This window comes from Lepidothrix coronata, unplaced genomic scaffold (assembly GCF_001604755.1).
Source record: "Lepidothrix coronata isolate B3197 unplaced genomic scaffold, Lepidothrix_coronata-1.0 Scaffold90, whole genome shotgun sequence".
In the NCBI taxonomy this organism is placed as follows: Eukaryota; Metazoa; Chordata; class Aves; order Passeriformes; family Pipridae; genus Lepidothrix; species Lepidothrix coronata.
In genome coordinates, this window is record NW_016690270.1 from 198,552 (window position 1) to 212,150 (window position 13,599).

Genomic DNA, 13,599 nt, shown 5'->3' on the forward strand with positions numbered 1-13,599 from the left:
AGTGGCACTTTGCCCTGATTGCCTTGACATACTTTAACTTCCGTGGATAACGAACCTAGTGCTGTCATAGTGCAGGATCTGTGCTAGGATGCAGTGCCTTCCACCCTACGGATGCTCTGCAAGGTGCCTGTTCCCGGGGCAAAGCGCTGTGTAAATCCCTAAAACAGGTAAGGGGGTGGAAGAGGTTGGACTGAATTGTAATGTCAAAGAAGTTTGTTGTTCTTTTTTAATCTTGATTCTCCAGTTGACTAACTCTTACTAACGTGTTTTATTCCATCGACGTGCTGCTCCACCTGCGTTGGGAATGGCAGCAATGGATCCAATTCTTGGATGTGCTTCTGTGTTTGTTTGGGGTGTCCCGTTAACAAACAGGGCCACGTAGGCCAGGCTAAGGGTCCTCAGCTTGGCAAGCTGGAGCTGTTATTTCGAATTCATGAACTGCTTGAATTAACACTGCTTTAACCCAGAAGAGTGTTTGTAATCTCTGTGTGTTGATAAGGAAAAGCCAAGCCAGTGATTTGGCAAATGATCTGCTTGTGGGATGCTGGTGGTGTAATAATGTAAATTAAGCTGTTTGTTGTAAATGGGAGCAACTGTAGATGTGTCTGGTAATGAGGGGAAGGAATTGAGGAGGGGAGACTCGGGAGATGCTGTTTCTTCTAGAAGTTGGTGTTTGTAGTTAAAATTTATATTTTTTGCAATGTGTTCCATGTGCTGTTAAGATCCAACCTCTGAGTCTCATTCGAAGTCTTGTACAGAAGGTTTGGGGTTGGTGGCAATAATGGCAGCTGTGTTTCAGCCTCTTTACCTAGGCTGGGGGAAGATGATCACATGAGTGATCTGTCAGTGTAACCCAAAAAAAGGGGATGTTTTTGGCACCTGCTCCAATATCCAGGTGTGCGTGTCAAGTCTTGGGCACCTTCCCACTTTTTGGTTAAGCTTTGACTTGTAGGTGGCTGTTCCAGAAGATTTCTGCCTCTCTGCCTCAGATTTCACTGTGTATTTAACTGGGAGATTGTTCCCTGTCTCCTTTACATTATGTATTTATTCCAGGGACTCGGAGTTATCGTGGGATGTGGTGTGGGATGATTCTGCTGTGGACACTTTTGTGCCAGCAACTTGTTTTTCGGGTGCTGGGTCTGCCTTTTGAAAGGGTTAGACGGATGTTCCAGAGCCCAGGCTGGTGTTAAAATCAGTCTCTTGGAAGGGTTAATATGCACCATATTAATTTGGCTAATGAGACTTCTGGGGAAGGTGGATTTCTAACGAGCACCATTTAATTTAACTGCGCTGCAGCAGAGAGCAGCGCAAGCGGATTAGTCAGGAGCCAGTTATTGGAATTCACACTTTTTTTAGGACTGTGCTTTTACCAGCTGCAGCTGAATTAATAAGTCTCAAACATCAGATGGCCCAGATTCTGCTCTTGGCCAATAACAAGCTTATGTTGGCCTTATCCTGCTGGTTTTACTGCAAGATGGCAAATGCTCCTGGAGGATTCACTCCCGCCACGTGTCACGGGGGTTGGGACAAGACCAGAAAGGTTTTGGTGGAAACCAAGGGGTCTGAAGAAAGAGCAGGGAGAGGAGTAAAAAGGTTCTTGAGGTGATGGATTTGTGACTCCCATGGGGTCTCCTGCAGTTATTGGCTCAGAGCTGTGTGCTGAGTGTAATTAGACCTGGCGTGGGATCCGGGTGAGGTGTAAACTCCTAAGGCAGAGTAAGTTTTGAGGGACTGGATCAGCTCCACACGGAGTGATGGGTTTAAGAAGAGCCTCCTATTTGTGTGCTGATGGAGTTGAGGTGCCTCTGGTAGGAGCAGAGAACATGAACGCAGTGGCCCAAAGGTCTCCTCTTTGTCAATCCATTGTATCCTGCTCTGGGAATGTACTAATTAGCCGTGGTTGGAACACGGAGGTGTGGATGCTGGGAAAGGTGCTGCTGTTGCTGCGGGTTAATGAGTTGCCACCTCCCAGCCCTGCTCCCCTTCCCAAGCCCTGTGTGTTGTCCCGGGTGGGGATGGGTTGGGATGTGTGTGCCCGTGGCTGGCTCAGAGCAGCGGATGAGCTGGAGATTAATTGCGGGTCACGGCAGTTTTATCTCCTTATCTCCCTGCCTTGACCTTCACACCCAGTTCTGCAATTGGATCTGGAGATTTTCAGTTCCCTTCGGTATTTCCTGTCCCCAGATCCGGTGATAGGTCAGCCTGGCTTTTAGCAATGCTCACAATTCAACCCAGCCCCAAACTGGCAGATTTCCCTGGCATTTCCCAGTGATCCTTCAGCCTGTATCTGCTTTCGTGTGCACGTTCTGCATTCCCAGCCTGTAAAATTAGACATTTGAGGGGTGTCTGAGGACACACGTGGGGTGCAGGAGGGTTTGAGTGAAGGGAAACCAGTGGGGTCTCACAGGGGGGCTGTTAAGCTCTGGTTGCCCGTGGAGAGGACCCTGGTGCTCTCTGGACCATGGTGGGGTTTGCAGCCCCCTTTGGCTGTTGCCAGGCCAGCCTGGGGTGCTCCAGCTCTGACCTGGGCTGGGCAGAGGTTTGGGGCAGGGGGAGGTCTGGAACCACCTGTTGAGCTGAGGCTTGTGGGGAGGACGTGGTGAGAAAGGGGGTGTTGGTGTTTCTTGTGCTGCTCCTCTTGGGTGGGTGAACACAAGGCTGTGTCCAAGAATGCAGGACTCTCCAGCAGGAACTGCAGTGACAGGACAAGGAGGAATAAGTTCAAGCTGAAAAAGGGGAAATTTAGCTTAGAGATATGGAAGACTGTGGTTGCCCCATCCCTGGGAGTGTCCAAGACCAGGTTGGACAGGACTTGGAGCAACCTGGGCTAGTGAAAGGTGTCCCTGCCCATGGCAGGGGGTAGAATTGGATTAATTTTAAGGTCCCTTCCCACCCAAACCGTTCCAGGATTCTAAGACCTACTTTTTCCCATCTGCCAGCTCAGCTTTCTCCTGTGGCACAGATTTGTTCCTGGCTCTCAGATATCCTAAGTGCCTTTGCTCTTCCTCCAGGCACCCAGAGCTGCATCCCAGCAGCAGTTGGAGTCTGGGAGAGCCCAATCCCAGATATCCCATCCCTGTGACCACCCTTGTCTCAGCCAGGGGGGCTGTGACTCCCCTTCCCTGCCTGACCAAAGGCTGGAGCTCAGTTTACCGGTGTTTTATTCATCACTGGAGTGCTGTAAAGACACTCTTTGCCTCTTCCATTCCAGGGTACAATCCCTGCTCCTTTGGGCCCACGTGAGGAATATCTGTAGGGGAAAGTTTTGCAAAGCTTGGTGGTGGCTTTGGAGGCAAAGTCTGCTTTGGCAGTGGGACTTTGACCCATGAATTCCTTCTGGAATTGCCTGTGGCCGTGAGCAAGAGCTCCCATCTGTTGTCGTTACTGCAGGCTGGGAAGTTCTTCCATGAGGATCTTTCAGCTAAAGCTGAAACTTCTGGTTTTCCAAACACTTGATTTGATTTTTGTTCATTACAGTTGCTGCTAAATTCCCATGGACTTCATTGAAAACCACTGTGGTACCTTTAAAGCTTTTTATTGTTATTTTCTAAACACCTCCCACCTCCTGGGGAGGCTTTTATCTCCCTGGAAGTGAAACTTTTTAATCCAGACTCTGCTGAATTTCAACCTAATGATGTTCTGCGTTGTAAACACGGCTGCAGGGCTGGAACCAGCTCCCAAAAAAACCAAATGTTCCTGTTGTCAGTGGGTTTGAGGGCGAGTAAACAGCAGAAACCACACATGGTCTCTGGCAAAGCGGGTGAAGGAGGAGCAGCCGTGTTTCCTGTTGCTGGAAGGCCCTGCTGTCGGATCCTCACCCAGCTATTTGAAATTGCTTTGTGCTTTTGTCATGTGGCCTGAGGGAAAAGCAGAAACCTCAGGAGTGTTGGGAGCTGGAGCATCTCTGGGGTGTGTCGTGGCCACCACCCCAAACCCAGACCGGACACAGCTGTGAAAAAGCCTCTTGCTCTCCTTTAAAATCAGAATTACATAGATTTTTGTCCCCCTGAGTGTCCTGGAACCTGGTGTTTCTCACAGTGGGTTTGTGTTTAAAGTGACCGAGGTGCCAAGAAAGGGTCAATGTGAGATTGCAGGTCATGGGTTAAACCCAAAAATTCCTGCCCCTCACCCTGGTCCCAGCCCCCTGAGTGTCTCTGGGATTCCCAGCCAGTTTTCCAAGCAAACCCATTCCCATACACGTGCGAAAAACAGCTGCAATAATTCCAGCCCAGCCCTTGGAGGGGATTTTATTGCACGATAAAGGTTGTTCCTTATTATACAATAAACATCAGGATCAACTTCCTCTGGATCCAGTGCCTGGGTTTATCTGATGGCAGCATCTGAGGAGTGCTGGGGAAGTCACAGCTTTGGTTATTAGAGATTATTTTTTTATCAAGGGCAGAGCCTGACCGTGGAGACATTTACTTTGTGAACTTTGGAAGGGCTAAATCCGTGTTTTAAAAGCTCTTCCCTGACTTTCCATGACCCAGAGCAGGTTTCTAGGAATACAGAAGGAGGAAGGGGCACCTGCAGCTGATAACCAAGACCCTCAGTGATGTTCAATGACTTTAATTAATATAAAATATTAATATAAAATAATTCAAGTGTGAGTCAGGGATGCAGCTTCCTTTTGTGATCTCTGATTGCAGCGACTTCCAGAGCTGGGATAGGCCCGAGCTGCGTCTTAGCAGCTTTTAATCCTGGCATGTGTAAAACCACTTGAAGAAAGTTTAGGACCCAGCAGGTGCCCACCCCATGAATCAGTCCTGCCGAAGCCTGGCACAGGCTGGGATCAGATCCAGAGGGTGCCCAGGCTCCTCCTCCAGGATTACACCTGGGAATCACTGACTAACTATGGAAAAGCATTTCCTCCTCCTGAAACCTCCAGGGAGGTTGGGAGCTGTTGGGATGGCACAAACCCAGGATTAACTGCTCCTTGACTGCAGCAGTGTGTGCTGCAGTGTCCTGTTGGAGAAGCCAATTCCATGTTTTTTCCTTGCTTTCTTAATCCTGTGGTGTTAAAATTAATCAGGATTCAGGGAACCAGTGCCCTGTCTGTTGGTACTGAGAGAACTAATTATCTAAATGAAGTTTTGTTGTTTTTTTTTCCAGAGGAACTCAGGTGTTGTGCCAGGTTTTTGTTGGAATACAGTGAAAATTGGGGGCTGGCTGTTTCCCTGGGCTCCTCGGAAAACCCTTTGGTTACTCAAGCTCTGGGACCCTGGAGGTCACAGGGTCTTTTGGAGGCACCTTTAGTGTTTTGTTTCTTTGCACTGTGAGTTTGAGAAGATTTTTTAAATCAATGAATCTTGGTTAAAATGCTTCCAAATGGGATTTCCCATCAGGATCCAGCCATGGTGTGTTACCCCATGGGCAGAAGATGAGTTTGGGGCAGGAAGATGTTCCACCGAGGGACTCCAGACTCGGGTGCTTTTACAGGGTTTTTGATTTATTCCAAGTTAAATTATTTCCTTGGAAAGATCCAGGAGGTTATTGGTGATTTCTTTGCCATACGAAGTGTGGAGGTGCTGCTTGTGAGGTCCACGTGGGTTGGAAGCAGGAGGGAATCCAATCCCCTCTGCTCCTGGTCCAGCACCTTCCCAGGACCAGGAGGGATGGCTGGGAGGGCACCACACTTAAACAGCATTTTATTTGTGCTGAAGATCATTTTTAGCCATTGCTGCTCATTTTTTTCTACCCTGTGTTCTGCAGTTGAGAAAGGGAAGAGTTTCCCTTGAGTCAGGGAAGGATTTTCAGGAATAATTTCTTCCTGGGTTGTTAAGCATTGGAATGAGCTTCCCAGGTTGGTGGTGGAATCAGAGCCCTGGAGGTGTTCGAGGAACACCCTGCAGGTGTTTAAGGATGGGGCACTCAGTGCTCTGGTGTGGTTGAGAAGGGGATGTTTGGTCACAGGTTGGACTCGATGACCTTGGAGGTCTTTTCCAACCTTAATGATCCTGTGATTCTGTGAAGGGAGTGGGGACAAAAGGACTTTTCCACTCAGCCTCAGAGATCACACCTTTTAACTTCATTTGTGCCCCAGCAACCCCTGCTCTTGCATTTCTCCCAGCTCTTACCTATGCAAAACCAGCTTTAGGAAGTCATTTGCAAGATGATTTCACTGGGATGGAGAAATCTCCCTCTGGGCAGGTCTTCCCACCCTCCACTGTTTGTTTCTCTAATGCACAGGTTCTGTTTTGCAAGTAAATAAATGCCTTTGATTTTTAGAGCTGCAAAGGAAACTAAAACATCTGCTCTGTGCTTCCCTTCCCAGCCAAAGGTGTGAGCAGAGGAGTGTGTTTGACCACCAGATGTTACCCTGAGCTTGATCAGCTGAAAGCCAAAGGTCTGAAGACTCTTTTCCCACCTCCCATCCAGATGGAAGGACTCCCAGGGCACTGTTATTTTCTCATTATGGACACTGGTTTCCTCCACGTTTTTTGGATAGATGAGAGGTAATTGTGGCTGGAGAAAGGCACTTTGCCCGTGCACGGGTATTTTGGGGGCAAGGAAAGGCTGGTGGTGCCCATCTGGGAGGTTGGATGCTGTGGGAAGTGGGATCTCCTGAGCTTTCCTGAGGGAACAGGCACTTGGGAGGTCCATTTTGCTACATAAGGGTAAGGAATTGGTCTGATGGAGAGGACAGGGAGGGCTCTCCTGGAAAACCTGGAGGTTTGGAGGCAGCCCATGTGTTGGAGCACACAGGATGGGAGGGGTGGACACTGAGAGTTGTTCTGTGGTGGCAGAGCTGAAAATCTGACAGGGATTGTGTTGAAAGGATGAAGGTGTTGAGCAGAGAGGTTTTGTTCCCAGGGATTGAGCAGAGCCTGGGGAGTCGTGGAGTGAGAGCCAGGGGGGCAAGGATGTGGTGGGTTGGCTCTTTGTCCCCACATTGCTTTGGCCTCACACTGTTAATAACTAAAAGCTCTGCTGAGCTCAGGGAGGTGCAGAATAAGAGGGTTTTAAAGGTTTGGGATTGGAAAACCTGAAGCCAAATGTCCCTCATAGCCCCTGTTAGAGCAGCAGACCAGAGCTGCTGGTGATGTTTGGTTTGCTCAGCAGGAGAGTGAAGATCTCCAATGTTTCAAGAGGTGGAAATTCAATTTTTTCACTGAAATCATCTCTGCTGCAGGAGGGCTTGACTGAATTAGTGCAGGATTGGCTGAGCCAAACTACACAGCATCAGCTCCCCTTCCTAAACCCCAGTGCCTTAAACTCTTTTAAACAATAATCTCCTTAAATCCTGGGGGCTTGGGAAATGTCCCCCTGGAGATCCTGTCCTGGATACAGACATTAACTGGTCCATCTGAATGCGGAGTGTTTGACGTGGTTTGAGGTGTAAAAGGGTGGTGGTTACAGTGTAAAAGGACCATTCCCAAAGCACTTCCTCCCTGTGGATTCCTGGGAGAAGCTACAGAACGAACCATTTTGTAGCATATTCCCCATTCCCTTTAATTTTTCCTGGTTTCAGCACAGTTTCTCTGCCACTGTGTAGTTGTGTAACTGCTGAATTTGGTCCATCATCTATGGGGGAGCTTTTTTTACCTATGACAATAATTCCTTTATGCTTTTATAATATTCCATAGCTTTTTATTAAATATAGACCACTTAATTTTGGGCTTGAAATGACCCATTTGACAGTTTAAAGGAGTGTTTCTATTGGGGAAACAACTGTCTTGATGCTTTAATATTAAAAAAAAGGGATGAAGAAAAAAAAGAGTAAGGAAAAAAAGGATAATTAAATCTCTTTGCAATTTAATAATAAAAAAAAAAGAGAGAGGAAAAAAGAAGGATAATGCCAATGGCTGGAATGAATCCTATGATATTCCAGGCTGACAGAATAATTTCAAACAATAATAATGCAAAAAATTGCAACTTCACTACTAGAAAGAAAGTCATAGCAGCTGTGTTGTGTCTTGACCTCCAAAATTAAATTTATGGGATGCTGGTTAAATACAGGCTCAGCATTGGAGCTGCTTTGTGTGTACATGGAATCCAGGGAATCTCTGGGTGGTTGGGAAGGCGGGGAAGGGCAGAGGAGGCTGAGGTGGGGTTTGGTCTCTGACTTTGCTGTGTTTTGGTTCTGGTTTAATTCGACTGGTTTTGCCTCCAGGTCACCCATGCTGTGGGAAATAAGAGATGCTGGGAGATGGAACTGCCACGTCCTTCCTGCAGGAAAAGAGGGCTCTGTGGAGCAGCTGTTGTCCGGATCCTCATGGAAGTATCAGCCTTATCTCCCTGTCCTTGGATCCCTCCCCATGGCTCATTGGCTGGGTCTGAGCAGAACGAGCTGAGATCTCTCTGTGCTTTGGCACTTGGGAGCTCCTTGGCCACCCCATCCCAAGAGGTGACTCAGCTTTGCTCCTGGGAATGCTCAGGAAGCCAAGGGGTGGCTCAGGTCTGGAACTGTCTGGATGAACACACCGGGATTAAATCCAGGCTCTGGAAAAGCACAGCTCAGGAGCAGAGGCAGTGACACCCAGGTCCAAGGGGCTTATTGTTCCCATCAAATGACACTTTACACTGAGAATCTCTCAGGTGGCTTTAATGAGGAGAAATATCCAGGTATCCAGACTGAATCTAGTCAGGGGAAATATCCAGATACATAACCATAATCTAATCAGGAGCAATATCCAGATATCCAAAATAAATCTAATCAGGAGCAATATCTAGATATCCAAAATAAATCTAATCAGGAGCAATATCCAGATAAAAAACCATAATCTAATCAGGAGCAATATCCAGATAGATATCCAGACTGAATCTAATCAGGAGAAATATCTAGATACAAAACCATAATCTAATCAGGAGCAATATCCAGATATCCAGACTGAATCTAATCAGGAGCAATATCCAGATACCCAAAATAAATCTAATCAAGAGCAATATCCAGATACACAAAGTGAAGGTAATTGGGAGAAATATCCAGATATAACCCCAGAGTCTAATCAGGAGGAATATCCAGATATTCAAACTGAATTTCTCCTCTGAAATTCCCGTTTCCACTGTTGCTGGGGTCGGTATTCCCGGGACAGCTGGGCCGTGCTGGCCATGGCTTTGCCCTTGTGGGTACAGCTCCAGCCCAGCCTCTCCCCCTTCAGCCAGCCCTGGGGTTGGGGTTCACACGGGCTCCTTTGAGCTTCCGTTTCTGTGCCCAGGGCTCCAAGCAGAAGGACAGGGGGGAGAGGAGGGCACAGGCCCCGGCAAAGAGGAAGGAGCACACGTAGGTCTGGGTGTAGTCGTAGAGCCAACCTGAGGAGACAAGGCTGGGGTTAAAGCTCCGGGATTTCTCTCACTGGAAAAAGTCATTTTGGGGAGGTGGGCGGGAGGCAAAGGTTGTGTGTTCTCGTTTCCGAATTCCTCAGTTATTTAAGCTCTTCCTGGGCAGCATTTCCAGTCAGCACTAAATGTGTCTTTCTTCCCAGGGCCAGCTTTGATCCTTGTTGTGGGCATTGGGTTTAATTTGATTGAATTTAAGCCCTGATTTTTTTTTTCCCCTGTTTAAGTGGGCCAAAAGCAGGATGCCTGAGCAGGTGGAAGATCCCAATGGAATGACAGGATGACTTGCATGTGTTGGTGTTTCCAACATCTGGGCTGCAAACCCCTCCTTTCTCCAGCCTTTTTTCTTGTGCCCCAATTTAATTCAGTTTTCTTGAGCCCCAATTTAATTCAGCCTGTCTAAATGAGAGACCCCAGGCCAGGAGCTGGGAGTGGACTTCCTTAAAAGCAGCTTTGTGAGGACTTAAAAGGAAAAGCTGAATTCCGTAAAGCCTCAGGAATCTGCGAGGGTCACCTTTTAAAGTGACCTCCAAGTGTTGTGTTTAGTTCTGGCAAATGTAGGCAATCACTGGTAAGGGGGATAATTCCTCTGGTGGAATCTAAAATATCCAGAGTGATGGGAGATGCTGCTGCATGTGAGCAAATCCTGACACACTCCCAAGTCTGGCACGGGAGGTGGGGGAGCAGTTGAGCCAGCTCTGCTTCTGGTGAAGTGAAATTCCTTTGGGGACATCCGTGAGCTTCCAGGATTTACACAAACAGCAGATCTGGCCTAAATCTGGGATTCTTAAACCCGGGAAGGAACATGAAGCATCCCTGAGATCCTGGGCTCGGCCGTGTGGGAGCTTTAACGAACAGGCAAGGGAAGAAATGGGGCCTGAATGTGAAATTTGGGGCTCGGTGAGGGAGCTGCTGTTCCCTGCCGTGGATTTCCCCGGCTGCAGGAAGCTTTTATAAAGGCAGGAGAAGCTGCTCTTCCCCCCTTTCAGTCTCTCTTGGCTCATTCCTTTCTCAGGGGAGTTTCTCTGGGTTTTTTTCAGGAATTTCGTGGGAGCCACAGCGCAGGAGGAGCTGGAGCTGCTGGAAAAGGGGCTCCTGCGTTGCTGGACTCGGTGCCGTGGCTGACACTGCCGGGACCCCGAGGGGTTCGTCCTCCAAGGTGGGATCTGGTTTCCTGCCTGGAGGTCTCTGGGATGTGGAGAGGAGAAGGGATGCTGATCCAACCCTCTGGGAGATGTTCAGGACAGAGCTCCAGCTGAGCTCAGATTTATTGTAATTATGGGTAATTTATCCCTCCTTAAATTAAGGGTAAATTATCCTTATTTTTAATATGTCCTTCAGAGTATTTTTTGATTTTCCTGTGGGTTGAAGGGGATTTTTTGGGACCAAATGGGATTGAGGAGCAATGGGATTTTCCAACATTGCCTCCTCAGTGGCAGCACAGCAACACCTCCCACCACATCACACCTTTAAAGCACCTCCAGGGTCTGTGCCCCAATTGGTATAAGAAATATATATATTTTATATACTATATATTTCATATAGTAAATATATTATATGTTTTATATATTCTACATATTCTCTATATTTCATTTATATTTTTTAATATGTGTATTTTCATGTATCCATAAATTTTATATATTCTATATATTTATATTAAAATACATATTCTATATTCATATATTCAACATATTATATATTTCAGATAGTCTATATTATGTATATCTATATTCTATATTCTATATATTCTCTATATTTTGTATATAGAATATATATTTATATATTTTTCCATGTATCTATATATTTTATATAAGTATATAATATAAATGTATTATATATCATATATTTATATATTTAATATATACTTATAATTTAATGTTACTATTAAATGAATATTAATATTAATTTAACATATTAATATTTAATATTTAATATTTAATATTTATATTCTATATTCTTATATTAAAATACATATTATGTATATTTTACACATTCAATATACATTTTATATATTTAAAATTTTATATATTTTATATATTCTATATATTATATATTTGTATATTTATTTTTATGTTCCATATGTTAATATTAAGATATATACCTTTATACACCCTATATAGTTACATTAAAAATATGTATTAGGTATGTTTTATATATTTTATATATTATATATATTTGACATGTTTTCTGTATTCTGTATATTTATATTCAAAAATAATCCTTCCTGCTGCCAAAAACCGAATTAGAAGCTCCTTGTGTCCAAATTCCAGCAGAGCAGCAGTTTTGGAAGGAATGCTGGTAAATCCCAGGCACCAAAGCACTCTGGGTGAAACACTCCTGGCACTGCTCCTGCTGGGGTCAGGTGGTTAAAGTTATTCCTGATGCCCTAAGTTGGAAAATGCAGTGGGAAGGTGAAGGTAAAATGTCAATTCAAGAGCCAGCCCAGCTTTTGAGGGAGCCCATCCTCCCCCTCCCAGCCTGCCTGGGGCTGGAATGTGTCCTGAAATTTGGGTTGTAGACAGAACATATCCTGAAATCCGGGTGATATATGTATTCTGTCATTTGGAATATGTTATATTCAGTTCTTTTGCACTTCGAGTTAATGATTTGTGCTGTTTGTGGAAACAAAACAAGCCAAAATAATGTTTTTCTGATTTGATTTGAGGGGTTTTTCCAGTGGTGCTGGTGGATGGGGAGCTCCAAAGGAGATTCCAGACTTTTCCCCCTGAGCTTTTCACTGAACAGATTTGCAGGTATGTCACCTTTCCTTGCATTAGGCTTTCTAATGTGCAATATAATAATATTTTAAATATTATTAATTTTAAATACACTTATTTTACATCTAATATTTTAAATATTATTAATTTTAAATACGCTTATTTCACATCTGATTTTTTATAGTTTTTATAATACTGTTATAAATATTTTAATAAATTTTAATGAAATTTTATAATTTTATAAAAAGTGATAAAATGAATTTACATTTTTATATTTTTGTGTTTTATAAATATTTACAAATATTTTGTTTTTAATAAATATTCTTATAAATTATATAATTTATAGAGTATATGATAGATTTAATTATTGTTAAAATATGACAGTATCTATAATATAATAATATATAATATTGGATATAGTATATTGTTACATTATGTAATACTATATATTATATGTTTGAAATTATATATATATAAAATATAATATTATTTTAATATTTTTGACCATTTTAACCTTTGCAGTTCTCATTATCCGTCAGGTTTTGCTGCATAAAAGCACTTGAATTTTATAAAATCCTAATTCTTAAGGTTTAGGGAGGTCAGAGCACCAAACCCCAAATCCTGAACTCTGGGTTTGGGCACTTCATCAGTAGCATCTGGTTATATTCAGTTTTCATGAGAAAACGGAAGAATTTATTTGGATAAATTAATAACTGAACAATAAATTAACAAATGAATTAATAAATAACCTGGATCTTGAACTCTCAATTGTTTCCCTCTGGGTGGATCAGTGAGAGTTTTATTTCCTGGCTCTACTTGGCCTTTCTTTATCCCACCAGCATTAAGCCAGATATCTTAAAAATCTGGAAAAATCACGAAAAAGCTGGAAAAAAAGCTTTTTACCAGAAACCTTGTTTTCCACAATCCGGAAATGCAGCACTTCAGGAAGCAAAAGGCTTCCAGTTAATGAAAATATATTGCAAGGGCATGGAAATGAAACTGCAATAAGAGACAGCCAAGTTATTCAGCTCCTTCCATGCTCTTCCCGTGGCAGGGAATTCAGAGGGGTTGCTTTGTGCTGGGAATTCCTCCCGTGCCAGCAGAGATCTCTCCCCCAGGCAGTTCATCCCCCTGACAGGGGGGAGCTCCCTGTCCATGAAATAAAATATAAATGAAAATGTTTGGGCTGCTCGAAATTGGATCCACTGACAGAGTTTTACCAGCCCGGAGATATTGATTAGAAAAATCAATTTTTGCCTGTGCTGGCAAAACTTCCCATTGAGCTGGGATTTACGGAATCCTTGGCAGCTTCCAGCCAGGGGCCTTGGCAGGCCTGGAGATTTGGAGAGCAGGAGGCAACAAATGATGGTTTGGTTGGAAAGGACCTTAAAGCTCCTCCAGTGCCGTGGGCAGGGACACCTCCCACCAGCCCAGGTTGCTCCAAGTTTATCCAGCCTGGCCTTGGACACTTGCAGGGATGGAGCATCCCCTGGGAATTCCGTTCCTGTCCCTCACCACACTCCCAGGGAAGGATTCATAGAATCATAGAATCATGGAATCACACAATCAGCTGGGTTGGAAGGGACCTCTGAGATCATCAAGT

The 13,599-nt window shown here is 44.6% G+C and overlaps 1 protein-coding gene across 1 annotated transcript in view; it reads right to left on the bottom strand.

Annotated features, from left to right (window-relative positions):
- Positions 1–8,529: 8,529 nt before the first annotated feature.
- Positions 8,530–13,599, bottom strand: part of SLC16A4 (solute carrier family 16 member 4) — a 13,971-nt gene continuing 8,901 nt past the window's right edge. Inside the window, exon 8 of the mRNA XM_017821271.1 lies at positions 8,530–9,289. Within this exon, the coding sequence (XP_017676760.1) occupies positions 9,098–9,289 (192 nt within the window). The 3' untranslated portion in view covers positions 8,530–9,097. The remainder of the gene's footprint in view (positions 9,290–13,599) is intronic.